Source organism: Chelon labrosus (genome assembly GCF_963514085.1).
Source record: "Chelon labrosus genome assembly, chromosome: 10".
NCBI lineage: Eukaryota > Metazoa > Chordata > Actinopteri > Mugiliformes > Mugilidae > Chelon > Chelon labrosus.
The window spans coordinates 20,143,062-20,156,636 of record NC_140360.1 but is presented as its reverse complement, the minus strand read 5'-3'; the positions used below and the strand labels follow the sequence as shown (position 1 = coordinate 20,156,636).

Sequence of the window (13,575 nt, the reverse complement as noted above, 5' to 3'; positions counted from 1 at the left end):
GATGTCAGCTGGACCACTGCAAACAGCTTATTAGAGTGAAAGTGTACTGTCTCTTTGATGGGCTTTGAATGAGTCACCCTCGCTCTGCCTCTGCATCCGTGAGGCTTCTATATTTATTCTTAATTTTCAACGCAAGTTGCCTTTGTACTGTTTCCTATTCAGCAGTTTCAATACCAACCAGGGACTGTGGGTATAATCACTGAGTTTTTTTTTAACCGGTTTACTCAGAGCTATACCTCACATCCACGCTCTTTGATGTCAGCCTCATTAACATTCACAGAAGTGTCTTGTCATTGCTTTGAGTCTGTGGCTCTGCAGCGGTTTAAGCTTTTATTTACATCTCTGAGAAAATATATTTCCCTGATGTCTTCATCCTGCTTGATGGAGGTGACTAGGGGAACAATGATCCTGTAAAATGATCATTACTGAGAAGTTCTTCTCAAAGTGTCGCAGCTCTTCAGTACAAACGCAGTCAGTTAATCCTCTAATTAAAAGGTGTGGCCTCATTAGGACTCCTTAGAAGCTGAAGCAGCAGTTCACAGTATTATGTAATGAATCCATTTAAAATAGTGCAGACTACAGTAAAGCTAGGCATATGATTTTGCTGTGTTGATGCAGTTTAGAGTTTGTGTGATCACTGATTGATCATTTATCACTGATGATGAAAATTAAATTATAAACATTTTTATTTATAACTTGTTATTACATATCACATGTCACCATTTATCAGACACCAACCTCCCAACTATTCTTGGACACATTATGTGTGGATATAATCCCATTTCAACTTTTGTTAACTTCCTGCACTCCTCATCAACAATACATGCCTCTACTTCTTGAGTTTAATATTCACCAGTGTGCATAAAATGTTATACCTATTTAAATATCAAGTTTGCATAAATGAACATTCTGTATTCAGTTCTCTAGTAATTTATTTTAAACGTTGTGTTGCATTTTAACAGTATTGCGCATACAGATTAGTACGGTATGACTCATAAGTCATCTATTACAGGACACTATGCACATTTCCTGACACATCAACCCTGCTGCCCCCTGTAATTCTGGAGAGCACTGTTTCCTTGGTGGCACGTGCAGAAGTTTGCTTCTAATTGTGGAGACACCTGCTGTTCCAGTGCTGAGCCTCTGACCCCTCACACACTCCACTGTCTGGCTACTAATGAAAATAGATGGCAATCCCAGGGATTTGGTTCAGTTTCATCCCATCTGCTGCACAGAGAACAGAAGTTATCTAACAAGATGTTTTAAGATTTTCTCTTGTAGACTTTTCAGTGCTGTTAGTTTCATCTTTCAAATCTTTATCCTAAACTTTGATCATTTCTCCTTGTCTCCGAGAACTTCTTAAAATGGGCTTGACCTGAAAACAGCAATGAAATTCTGCAGGAACTGAGAAATGTTATGTTCAATAATTTAAATAAGCTTGTTTGATGACATTTGTGCACACAGTGTGCTAGCTGTTGCAGCATAATATTTCTTAGTTAGGAAGCATAAATCCTCTTGCAGTCCTTGTGCAATCCTTATGAGCTTGTAATTTTTTAGGCTTTTTATATCAAAAATAATTTTAAAAAAAATGGATGTTTGAATAGATTCTTACAAACAATCAAAGTTTTTGTGCATTACTTTTCATGTTTCCTCTATGTTGCTCGAACCTACACCTACAGTGCCCAGAAGAGGGCAATGCAACTCTTGAGATCATCACCTTCAGTCTAAGCATGCTTTATAAAGTTACTGTCAACGTAAAGATGCTCACTTTCTTAAACTTTATTATTGACCATATCAGATCAAATATGTCTGGAATACGCAAACAGCCAATACAGTGTTGTTCAGTTCTGCAGTAGTGGTCAGTGGGAATGGAAACCGTCAAATGTACTACTGCCAGCGTGAGTTGAAAGCAAAGGGATTCAAAGTTACCCTTTAGCTTTCTGACATTTCTCCACCAGGCTTTAGGGATTTAAACTTGAGTGGTGTCGGGCTGAGTCTGTCTCTGCTGTGGCGAGCACTCTATTGATCACCTGGCATGAAGACAAAGTCTTTGCAGTTGCAGGGAACCATCTATCATGTAGCTGCCTGAGACACAGCGGAGAGATAGCATGGCACTGAGGATCCATTATAGCTGAAATAGATCTTTCTCTGCAACGAAGATCAATGAGCTACATGTCCCTGTAGCTGTTACCCTCATCCTCTATCCGATCATAATTGTTTGAAGAAGACAGGCTGCCATGATTAATTGATCTCATGCACAGTGGTATATAGTAGGTGCTCTATTATTAAATTATCTGTGACCCCTAAGAAAATTCTAAGTGATTTGTTTTTCAAGAAATAAGAAAAACTGATGCAAAGACAATCCAAAAGGGCTCTCTCCACCTAGGAATTATGTCTGGTCTCTTGCTAATGACACAAAGAGAATGGGAACAATGCAGGGAACTCATAACTGCATTCGAGCCTCAAACGCGTGAAACATCAAGTGGATCAGGCTCGTTCGATTTAAGCATGAGGACCTCTTTTCTTCTGCCCTGTCCACCATAACATCCTGGCCCCCGAAATGGGGAGGCTATGAAAGGCCACAGTGTGTGCACGAGGCTGTTTGTAGCTGCTCCCAGGGGCCTGAGGGGCATGTGACCTCGTTGGGAGGTGGATGCTTGAGTGGGGATGCTCCACCCCTCCCCGTCAGACAGTCGACAATCCTTACAGTAACTTCTTTCCAAATGTGCTATTTTCAGCTGCTCTCCAAGCGCGTCTAGGAATCCAGCAGAGGATGTGAAAGTGATGCTCAAGACGAAATGAAAGTGAGTGCTGAATAAGAAACCATATATAATTTTAAATATGGCACCCAAGTCGCCTAAAGTGACAATAAAGTGAAGTGAAGTAATAGACCTTTTTCTGTCCAAAATGACTTGAGGGGGAAATTTGAACCATCCAAAAATAACAAATGTCTTTAAATAATTGCTTCTGTCTCGGCACCAGTCATGCAGTCAGGTACTGAAGCTGGCAATGTTGAAAGAAAATGAAATACTCACTAGAGATAAAGCTCAGCCTATTTCCTCGCACTTCAAAGCACAATTGCCCTTTGAATATTCGCTGCCTTCAAATATTTGAGGGGTACCCCTTCCTCCGTGAGCTCACCCTCTCCAAATATCCTCAGCATATGTGTGCTCCTTGTTGAGTCCAGTATCACCAAAATATTTACAGTGTATACAGTGGCCATAGGGAGCTTGTTCATCTCCATACGGTACAAATATTGTGGAATGATTAACCCCGTCCGCATGTTCAGCTCCCGCATTTTTAGAGGTCCTGTCCAAATAGGCAGCCCTCACAAGCAAAAACAGCCACGGCTTAGCCCCCTCACCCTGAATAATAACATTTTAGATGACCGCTAATAAATGATGAATGACTGATTGTTTGTTTAAAAGTAAAAATGCCTCATTTATGTGGTATTTTTTTATATATATATTTGCTTGAGCCTGGAGGATCATAAAAAGAAATTTGTACATATATTGAAGAATATCATCTTATTTTTGAGTAAAATACAAATATAGATTATTTTTTAACTGAATGAAGCTTTCGCCAAGCCAGCAAGCCGTTACATTCATGAACTGTATGTTTTTCTAAACTGATTTACTTGTCCAGCCCCAAACACATTAAACTCCTACATATATAACATTAAGTTCCTCCTTTAAAAATATGAATGATAAATTCTGATCCTGCTCTTCAACGACAGCCTTCTCACGTGCTGGTTGTCCTGGTTTTCAGCTTTTCCGTAGACAGGCACGACCCTCATTTATTCAGGAGCAAATTTCCGTGCCTCAAGAAAGCAGCTCTGAGGATGAATGAATGATCTTTCCCTCTCCTCCCCCCACCCCTCAGCCCTCATGTAACACCTTGGCTCTGCCTCAACATCTGCCCTGCTGCTACTGCTGCTACCCTATCCACACTCCAGACTGGGCATAAATTATTGAGTTTATGGGGATGTGTTTCCCCATTCACAGACTGCAAATAGGAGGAGGCAGCCCACAGCTAATCTACTTGCACCTGCAGTAATAATAACATTCAACAGAACTGGTTTATGAAACAATGATTATGTTTTCCGATCTTCAAGCTTTTGCAAGCTTGAAGACAGCTGTTTTGTTGATGTTGTGGTATCAGTAGTCCGATGACATGGCTATCGGGCAGGGATCTCCATTTTTTTTGTCCTCTTGAGAGTCTTCCTGCCCGTCTTCCTGCCCATTCACTTCCTTTAAAACAAAAGAGGAGCCAGAGCTGCTTGGAGGACTGGGCCTTGTTCCTGAGGTGATGTGATTAAAGGCTCCTGTCTGAGCTGCGCCCATTCAAATGCCTCACACACACACACACGCGTGCACCGAAGCTGCTTTAGTTAATTGAATTGTCAGGAAAGCAGACAGGACTGAAGGTAGCACCAAGACTGATGTGCTAAATCAATAGAGTGGCACTTAAATAAAGTCGGTCTGTGGCGGCACAGAGGAGCAGCGTAGCTCACTGCTTGTTAAAGTAACAGAGCTTATGGTTGGGCTGAGGCTTTCTTCTGGAGGCGGATAAGACATGAAAAGGTTTGGTATATGAAACATGGTCATCATCACAATCACAAACAACTCCAAAGTGGCAACTTAATTGTATTCAAATTGTTGACCTCTCCTCAGCAACCATTTCTTTGCATTTTGTTGTGCTTCTTCGTGGATTTTGATATATTATTCATGTCTAGCCCATAGCGTATTTTTTAATCAGATAATCAAATATGTAATTTGTCTTTTTAACTTCTGGCTAGGAAAAATGGATGACGGCTGCTTAATTCCTTAGAGCTGTTGATCACCCAGATATTAATAACAAAATGCAGCACTAGAAGGCACTATAGGACACTCTGTGGGCAAGAGGAGGATGTAGCGAGGATGCTGTATGGATTTATATAGACACAGCAGTGCTTTGAGCTAAATGCACATAGTGATAGTATTAATATTTTTAGTACTATCAAGTCCATGGTCAACATCTTTGTTTAGCTTCCTAAAATCAGCTAATTAACTCACATTTTGACCTAGTTTGGCTTAAGGGATCACTGAGGCATAGTTACTCACGAGGGTATAATGTCATCCTCATGGCCACAGTGTTAGAGGTGAATGTATGGGATCAATAAGCTTTATGCTCTTCTACATGCATGTAAACCAGTTCAATCCATCCTGTTGTGTTTTCAGTTTGGGCAAAAGTCACACAACGTCCATCCGACAGACCTGCACAGCCGCCACTAGCGCCTCCTTCCTTGGGTGATAGCTAATTGTCAATCAAATCAATAATCTCTAACAACTAATCCTATCTCCATCAGGCAAAGATCTGTCAGGTTTGATAAATTGCAACATGGCCAAGAGACAAAGTGAAGTCCATTACTGACAAAGTCAGCCAAAGGACTGCGCTGAAGTGTTTTTTTAGGTGATTGCTCTCTTGGAGGAAAGGGGTGATGTAATTGCGGCGAGATGATGTAATTGCTTATCAGCGTGATTGTGCTCGTTTGGTAGGCCTATTGATTAATTAAGAGCTTGTCTGCTCCGTTACTACGGGTGCTTTGTAGTTAATGGGATGAAGACATCATTGGTCCTTGGGGAAATTAGGGCCCTGGATTAATGAGATTTTATTTACACGTAAAAATGTCGTTATTCCCATGTAATGCGACAGCCACCGTCCAGCCTAACACGGGGCATGGCAACAGGAGTCTGATTCATCCAACATAGTACGAATGCTTTGGTAATGAATGTCTCTCAGATAGCTGGCTGATGCTTGAGACTGCGATCCTTCTTTATTCAATAATCTGTGGCAGCGTTATTGCACCGTTGTCACCGCCGCCACTTTTATCAGACTCAACAGCCAGCTAAAGGAGGCTCTCTATGTCCAGATATGTACTCCATTTAATCAATGCGGTTGATAGTGAGTCAGGATAGCACTGCGCATACCAGAGGTGATGGGCTGACAAAAGGAAGAATTACTGTAGGCAGGAGACGAATGAGGAGATTAGAAACTTGCTCCGAGGTCGTCACCTGCAGTATGCAGGAGTGGAGCTGCTAACTTCAGGCTATAGGCTCTGTGATTAGGACATTTGTGAAGAATGATGTTTGTCTGATGTTTGCGGGCTTGTTTGACCAGCTGTCTTCCAGTGACAGATAAAGGGAGTGCTAGTGTTGCTGGACTTGTTCCGAGCAAACTCCGAGAGTATCAAGAAAACCTCTGCGTTCTTTATACCTGCAGCCGTTTTTGGAAGCTATTATGCAGTCAAGTAACAAATAATATCCCCGTGTTTGTGCTGTGTGACAGCATGTTCACTACACTTCTGGTTCGGTGGGAGACTAGCACAGTCAGCAGCTCTCACTCCAGCCCCCTCCACCCTTTTTCCTCCCTCATCCTCTTGCCGTTTCTCCCCTATTTGTGAAGGAGGCGTGTAAGCAAGGAAGAGGCAGGGCACGTTAGCCCCGGCTAGGGGAGTGGAGCTCAGACGGCAGGCAAAGCATACAAACACACACACACACACACACCCACACACACACATGCTCAGTCAGCGTAAGTGACACAAGTGCTGGCTTCATTCAGCACTGAGTTGACTGACTCACTGCTATCTATTAGCCAGTATGCCGCAGAGAAAGAGGAGTTTCACTTTTGGAGCCTATGGAGGGTAAGAAGGAATATCCTATTGATCTGCACACTGACTAATCCTCTTCTCAGTTCTCCTGTGTGATGGTGAAAGTCTGAGTATCTGTCTCTGGCACCTGGTTTGATGACTGTGCAGATTCAGTGTCTGTGTCTGTGTTTGTGTCTGTGCTGCACGTCTGCGCTGCTGGTGCACTGGAATGCCATCATTTGTATCAAGGCAGCTTTTGTCCTAAATCACTCGTCATGCTTGTTGCTTATTATTATTATAAACTGGACCTGATATTGCTGCTGCTGTCGCTACGTGATGATCTCTCATAAAGGTTTTCAATCTGCGGTAACGATGAGGTATCAGATGAAGGCTCATAAACGAGAAATCAAGGGAGAGACGACAGGGCAGAGGACCTGTATTTCATTAACGTGCGCGCAAAAATGTCACCTCATGGTTTGTGTGTGTGCTCATGTGAGCGCATGCTTGTGTTTTGTAGGTGTGGTATGCATTGCGTCTATTGTGTATATTTCCTTTTGTTGAAGTGAACTGTAAAGAAAGGCGTATGTGTTGTTGTCATTCTGCAGTGTGTATATGTGGCTCGGGATGTTGACCAGTAGACACAGAGTCAGCAGTGATTTTCTTGGTCAATAGGTGAACAGGTGCCCCTGTGCAACTGCATGCCTGTAGGACTGTTTGGTGCAAAGACAAGTGTTGCGCATATGCATATTATACACTTTGTGTGTGTTGAAAGCCTCAAGAAAGTCTGGAAATTTGCTAAGAACAAGTGGAGGCAGTTAAGGCTAGGCTGAGCTTTGCAGCAATTCCACTGTAGTGGCCACAGTAATGACATCAGTGTGTCAGTGTGGCCAGCTGAACGCCAGAGAGATCATAAACATTATGGAGAGTCATGGTAGGAACAGCACGCAGAAGAGAGGACTGTAGGCACTTAGCTTGATTTGATTCTTCGGAAGAAAAACAAAATGTAATTGATTTACTTTATTTGCGTTTGAGTGTTTAGCTTAACTTGAATGTCCGATGAGTTCAAGTTGTCTTCATGGGGAACAAGTTCTGATTTACCGTACAGCTCTTACTGGCACCAGAAGCGTCAAGTGATGCAACATCATCCTCAGTCACGTCCTTCACATTGTTGTGGCCGTCTTTCAGCGTGTTACAGTTGTAACCAGTCAAGCTAACAGTGTCTTTGTTCAGATAAGAAAAGCTCTGGGAAGCTTGTGTGTACCCGCATTTCAACAGAGGCAGGGAGGTTAACCAGATGAACGTGTGCCAAACCAAACAGACAGTAGTCATCGTTTTCATGTTCATCTGGTAGAAATGAAAAATGCCGTTTGAACACTCTTCCAGTAGAGCTTAAATCTCATCCTGGTGTTGTTTCTTGAAGTTTGTGGCTGTTGGAATAAACTACAACTGTGGTTTTCATCATCTGTCAAGAATAAGTAGGTGTTTTCTATCCTCTGGCCTCAAGGGACAGTAATGAGGCCATCATGCCTTGGCACACCACAATAAGACGAAGAAGATGATGTGCTTGAAAACTTAATTAGGCAAGCAACACAAAGGTGAGCTTTATTCTTCTTTGGAAGTGTTTTCAAACTGCATTTGAAAAGACAGAGAAGAGATTATTTTTCTGGGACTGCAGATTAAAGTTTGGTTAAGTTCCCCGCCTCTGGTACAAACAGTGGACAGCTGCTTTCCTTCGATTTTCTATGACTCATGCGTGGGATGAGAGTGTCTAGAAAAGCCTACTTTAAGATCACAGGACGTTTCCCTGAAAAACAATCCATAGAAAATTGTCCTTGACAAGCTGTATACAGTTTCAGAATTGTACTGGATTCCTTCCACGTAACTTCTTGTGAAGCGTAGAGGAGTTTAACCGCTTCACAGCAGGTGATCTGAACATTTTGCCTCGAGGACCGGATGTGTTTGGACTCATTGTCAATTGTTCATTTCCTCCATGTAGTGGAAAAGTTGACGGAAGACACTGGAGGAAGCAGCATATCTTCTTTTTATATAAAACAAATACTGTGCTTTTCAGTTTGGCAGCGGCCTTGAATGCCATTGCACTTGGCATTTCAATAGGTCAGTCTGATTGCTTATATCAGCGGGCGATTTGTAATACACTCTGCCCCCTGCATCCCATTGGCATTCTCATGCTTCTCTGCAGATTGGTCTTTCTTTGACACAGCATGCTCCATACTTTTGGCATCAAATATTAATGAAACTGCCACTTATTTTGACTTGTGCCATATGCCATTTTTTTTATTTTACTTTGCATTGGTTATAACCTCTTTTCAGTATTACAGGAACATTTATTTATTACTACACTTTTCCTTTGTACTTTAGAAACAGAAATGTTCTTAGTCAAGCGGGACAATAATGTTGCAATGCTAGACTTTCATATCCTTTACTGTCTCTTATCAAACATCCCGTCTACTTTCAGGGGTTATATTCCTTACTAGACTTTCTTGTCTATCACATGACATGAGCTGCAGATATTTCTGTTTGTCTCAGAGGGCTCTCATGTTTCCCTGTAAACTCCTATGAAATGAACTCCGAGCCATGACCTGTTAAGTGAACCAAGTACTCTCCCAGTAAACAAAGTGACGAGAGCTTTAGGCGACCCGAACAATGATGCTGTATGTTATAGTGTCCCATACAGGGATTGGAAGCATGCTGGTCAATGCTGTTCAAAAACAACCCAGTGGAAAGACACACATTGTTTTGACATTAGAGCAGGCCTCGTTTCGCATTCTCTGGTCAGCTGATTTGAAAAAAAATGTTATTTATTCAAGTAAACAAGACCACAGACTCTTTAGGGGAAACAGTGTTTCTCAGTGGGAAATAGAATAATTCATTTCATCATGTGTTTTTGTGCAGTTTGAGGCTCTTAAAGAGGCACTTTAGGTCCAGCATTGTCTTTGGAGTCTTTATTTTCACACCTCGTGCTGTTTTAATAAAAGAAAGAAAGAAAGAATAGCCTTTGTCTCTGTTTGATTTTTGATGATCCATTGTCTAAGGCGCATTGTGCCGAATAATGCACCATAAACAACAAGAAACCAAAGCAGACGGGGTCATTTTGTTTGACAAAAGCAAATGTTTGCATTATAAAAGATGATTACACTGCAAGGCAGAGCTACTTGAGAGCAGGAGGCCATTCAAGTGCCTTTCCAAGGGCAATGGCAAAACAAACAGGGGATGTAGGGCAACCCGAGGGCTCTTCAGTGCCTACGCAGTCAGTCCACCTTGCATATTTACCTTGTCACATTCATTTCCACAATGGCGAGCCGTCTACGGAGAAGAATGGCGAGGGTAGGCACTGCTTTAGCTGCAGTTAATTATCTAATGCTAATGGTCTTTTACCTAGTTCTAATAATAATAATAATAATAATAAGTAGTAGTATAATAGGCAACAATAATAATAGTATACTAAGCCCACCGTAAATTCCAATTGGTCCACTTCAGACAGTTGTGCTAAAGATAAATTCAGACACTTCAGCTTTAAAGATTATGTAATTCTAATCTTTAAAAAGACAATAAAACTGGTTGATCATTGTGGTCTTTAAGCTGTGCACGTTGGAAGGATTTGATTTTTTTTTTATTCAAGATCTTTTTATTAACATTTTCTTATTATAGCAAGTGTACAGTGCTGGATAGCCATTACAAAGATTATGGGTACATATCAATCGCACCATGTACACATAAAGAAGAAAGAAAAGGAAAACAGGACAAATGAAAAAAGACAAAACCTCGAACATTGTACAAAATAATCCCTCCCGTGTCATTGCCAGATTACCAGTCACAAGTATCACTGTTAAACCAAAAGCACAGAGTATATAACACATGTACAGCAAAGCTGAGCAGTATTCAAGGGCCAAGCCCTTAAAGGGTCTGGAAGTCTCTTAGAAAGGGGCCCCACACCTTCTGAAACCTCTTATTTGAATGCTGCAGGGAGTGTCTGATTTTCTCCAGTTTTAAGCAGGACATGATGTCTTCCAACCACTGTGCATGAGTGGGAGGAAAAGTATCCTTCCACCTGAGCAGAATTGCTCGTCGAGCCAGAAGGGAGGCAAAGGATAAAATGCGTTGCTTTGCTGTAGTTAGCTTTTCCTCCCCTCCCATAATCCCGAACAGAGCAGTCACTGGGTTTGGATCTAATTTTATGTTTAACACCTGAGAAAGTGTATGAAAAACCTCCCTCCAATATTTCCCAAGGCCTGAGCAAGACCAGTACATGTGGATGAGAGAAGCTTCCACATTTTTGCATTTTACACAGTATGGACTGATATCCGGATATATGGAGGACAGTTTTGCTTTTGAAATATGAGCCCTGTGCACCACTTTAAACTGGATTAAACAGTGGCGTGCACAGAGGGAGGTTGAATTAACCAGTTTAAGTGCGGAGACCCAAGCATCCTCCGACAGAGGAAAGCCCAAGTCCTCCTCCCATGCAGCTTTCAGCCTATCTGTGGAGGCATTTCCAAGCTCCAAGAGCTTGCCATATAGAGCCGAAATGGGCCTCTTTTTAAGTGGATTTATAGAAAGGACGGTGTCAACTATAGTCGAATCTGCTGTTGTTACAGAGCCGATCTTCTGAGAGAGGATGAAATGCCTTGCCTGGAGATACCTAAAGAAATTTGACTTAGGGAGGCTGAATTGCCTACTCAGTTGCTCAAATGATGCCAGATTGCTGTCTATGAACAGATCTTGAAAACGTACAATCCCTTTCCTGTGCCACTCTTGAAAGGTGGAGTCTTGGCAGGATGGTTTAAAAAGGTGGTTTGATGCGATGGGGCTTAGCAAGGAAAAACTATGAAAACCAAAATGTTTCCTAAATTGGACCCAAATTTTTAGTGAGTGTTTAACCACTGGGTTTCTGAGTGATCTTAATGAGGTTAGTGGAAGTGAGGATCCAAGGAGGGCAAGAACCGACAAATTACTATTTGACTGTACCTCCATCGCCACCCAGTCCGGGCAGTCAGGCTGGCCATAACAGGAAGACCAAAATGCAAGGCATCGCAAGTTAGCAGCCCAATAATAAAAACGAAAGTTAGGGAGGGCCAAACCCCCCATCGCCTTGGTCTTTTGAAGGTGAATCCTGTTCGGATTTGATTTTTTTTAAGAAAATAAATATATCTTTCCTTCTCATTTTTATCTAACCATACACCATCATATTCATCTGCCTCTTTTTTCTGTTTAACTATATTTTGATGTCACTAATGTGACTATATCAACAACTGCAGTAACTTCAGCGAAAGTTGGGGGAGGGTTTCACATGAGACACCTGTATACGTTGGTGTACTGTATAGTTATATAGCAGTTCCTTACAAATCTGAGGACAGAAAAGGAGAACAGATCATAAGAAGGGAAGGTGAAAAGAGCTACAGGAAACAAGAAGTGAACCTTCGCAAAATTTTCTCCAAACTTCTGAAATCTGAACTAATACTTCACTTGAAGTGCCTGCATATGCACATATTAATGTGACACATATAGACACATAGAACTGAAATCATATCTGCTTATTGGGATTTACATATAATCACAAAACACCGGCATAAAATAAACATTATAGTGATCAAATAAAACTACATCCAGTCAAGTCACGCTAAAAAAGAAACACTACATTCTTTTTCAATAAACTGACAATTGAAAATATAGTCGAGTGTTTCGTTTGTTTGGGGGATAAATGTTGCTGAGCCTAGCAGCCAGCATAGTAATGTGTGTGTTTTCATACACACTGTATCCTACTGTACTGTAGCTAAATGAGGACATTCAGCCACTTTACACTCATTTCTCCGTCAATAGGCTCATTCAGCCCACTCAGGGCCGCAATGCAGTCTACAGTCTAGGTCTGGTCACGTTCAGCATCGTTTGACAATGTCTTTTATTGCTTCCCTGGGTGTTATTTATAAAGAGTGACTGCCCGAGGCCCTGTCAATCTCTCTGTGCATCTATCTTTTTCATCCAGACCCTATCCTGAGGCACCGTGAATGGCTAAAAGCAGAGGCAGATATGACAATATGTGGCGCATTCATCTAGTCGTCTACTTTTATTTTTTTTGCTGAGCAAACATTGATCTGTCACCGGGTCGACGTGCCGGTTCAGCCCAGACAGAAAGATCTCAGCAATTTTTTTTGAAGGACTGCCATGACTCTTTTCCTTATTTGCTGCCACAGGACAGCTCACATTTTTGGAGTTTAGTGAAATATCTCAACAAGAAATCACTGGCATGAAATTTGACACATTGAGGAGGAATCGTATTTACTTTTACATTTATGTCAACAGTTATGTTTGTCTAGCATTTTGTTCAATAATCGCGGAACTAATGAAAATATCATTCAGTTGTGCTTTTCTATTTAGTGCTAACAATCAAACGTCATCTTGCTGTCTGGCTTAACTAAAACGACATGTCATCATTTTAAGAACGCTGATTTTAGAAGTTTGTAAAGCGCGATCTCCCAGAGCCGCCAGGACAGCAGTAGATTGTTGAAGCCTCAGTACTGATTCTATAAGAAGGCTGTAATGGTTATGTTCTTAGGTTAATGTATACGAATGCGTGACCTTTTCATCTCTGTTTAGGTATCAAGCCCACACTGCCGAAGGACATTAGTTGTTCTCAGTTCCTGCTCGGGGGGAACACAGAGGATTCTGCTCAAATTCACCGCAGCCTTAGGGAATCATTTCAGTGTGAGCTGGGTTCATTAGGAAGATGTCCTTAGCATTAGTTTCACGATATCACTTAATACAAATGTCTCTTATTTGAAACCTGTGCTATCAGACACAGACAAACTGTTTTTCATAGAAGTACAGCGAACATCCAGAAAGTGAAAGTCCTAACTGAACGATGATGGGATACTTCCATAAAGTCTGCAGCCTTTCAAGATGGTTTTTGTCAGTTCTGCTGTGGATTATGC

General features: G+C 41.6%; 1 protein-coding gene across 2 annotated transcripts in view; it reads left to right on the top strand.

Moving 5' to 3' along the window:
• The first annotated feature begins 5,485 nt into the window (after positions 1-5,485).
• The window catches only part of LOC311494433 (rap1 GTPase-activating protein 1-like), a 41,377-nt gene continuing 33,287 nt past the window's right edge, over positions 5,486-13,575 (top strand). For both annotated transcript variants that reach the window (XM_084553484.1, XM_084553485.1), the window contains exon 1: positions 5,486-6,682. In XM_084553484.1, the coding sequence (XP_084409610.1) occupies positions 6,639-6,682 (44 nt within the window). In that variant the 5' untranslated portion in view covers positions 5,486-6,638. The remainder of the gene's footprint in view (positions 6,683-13,575) is intronic.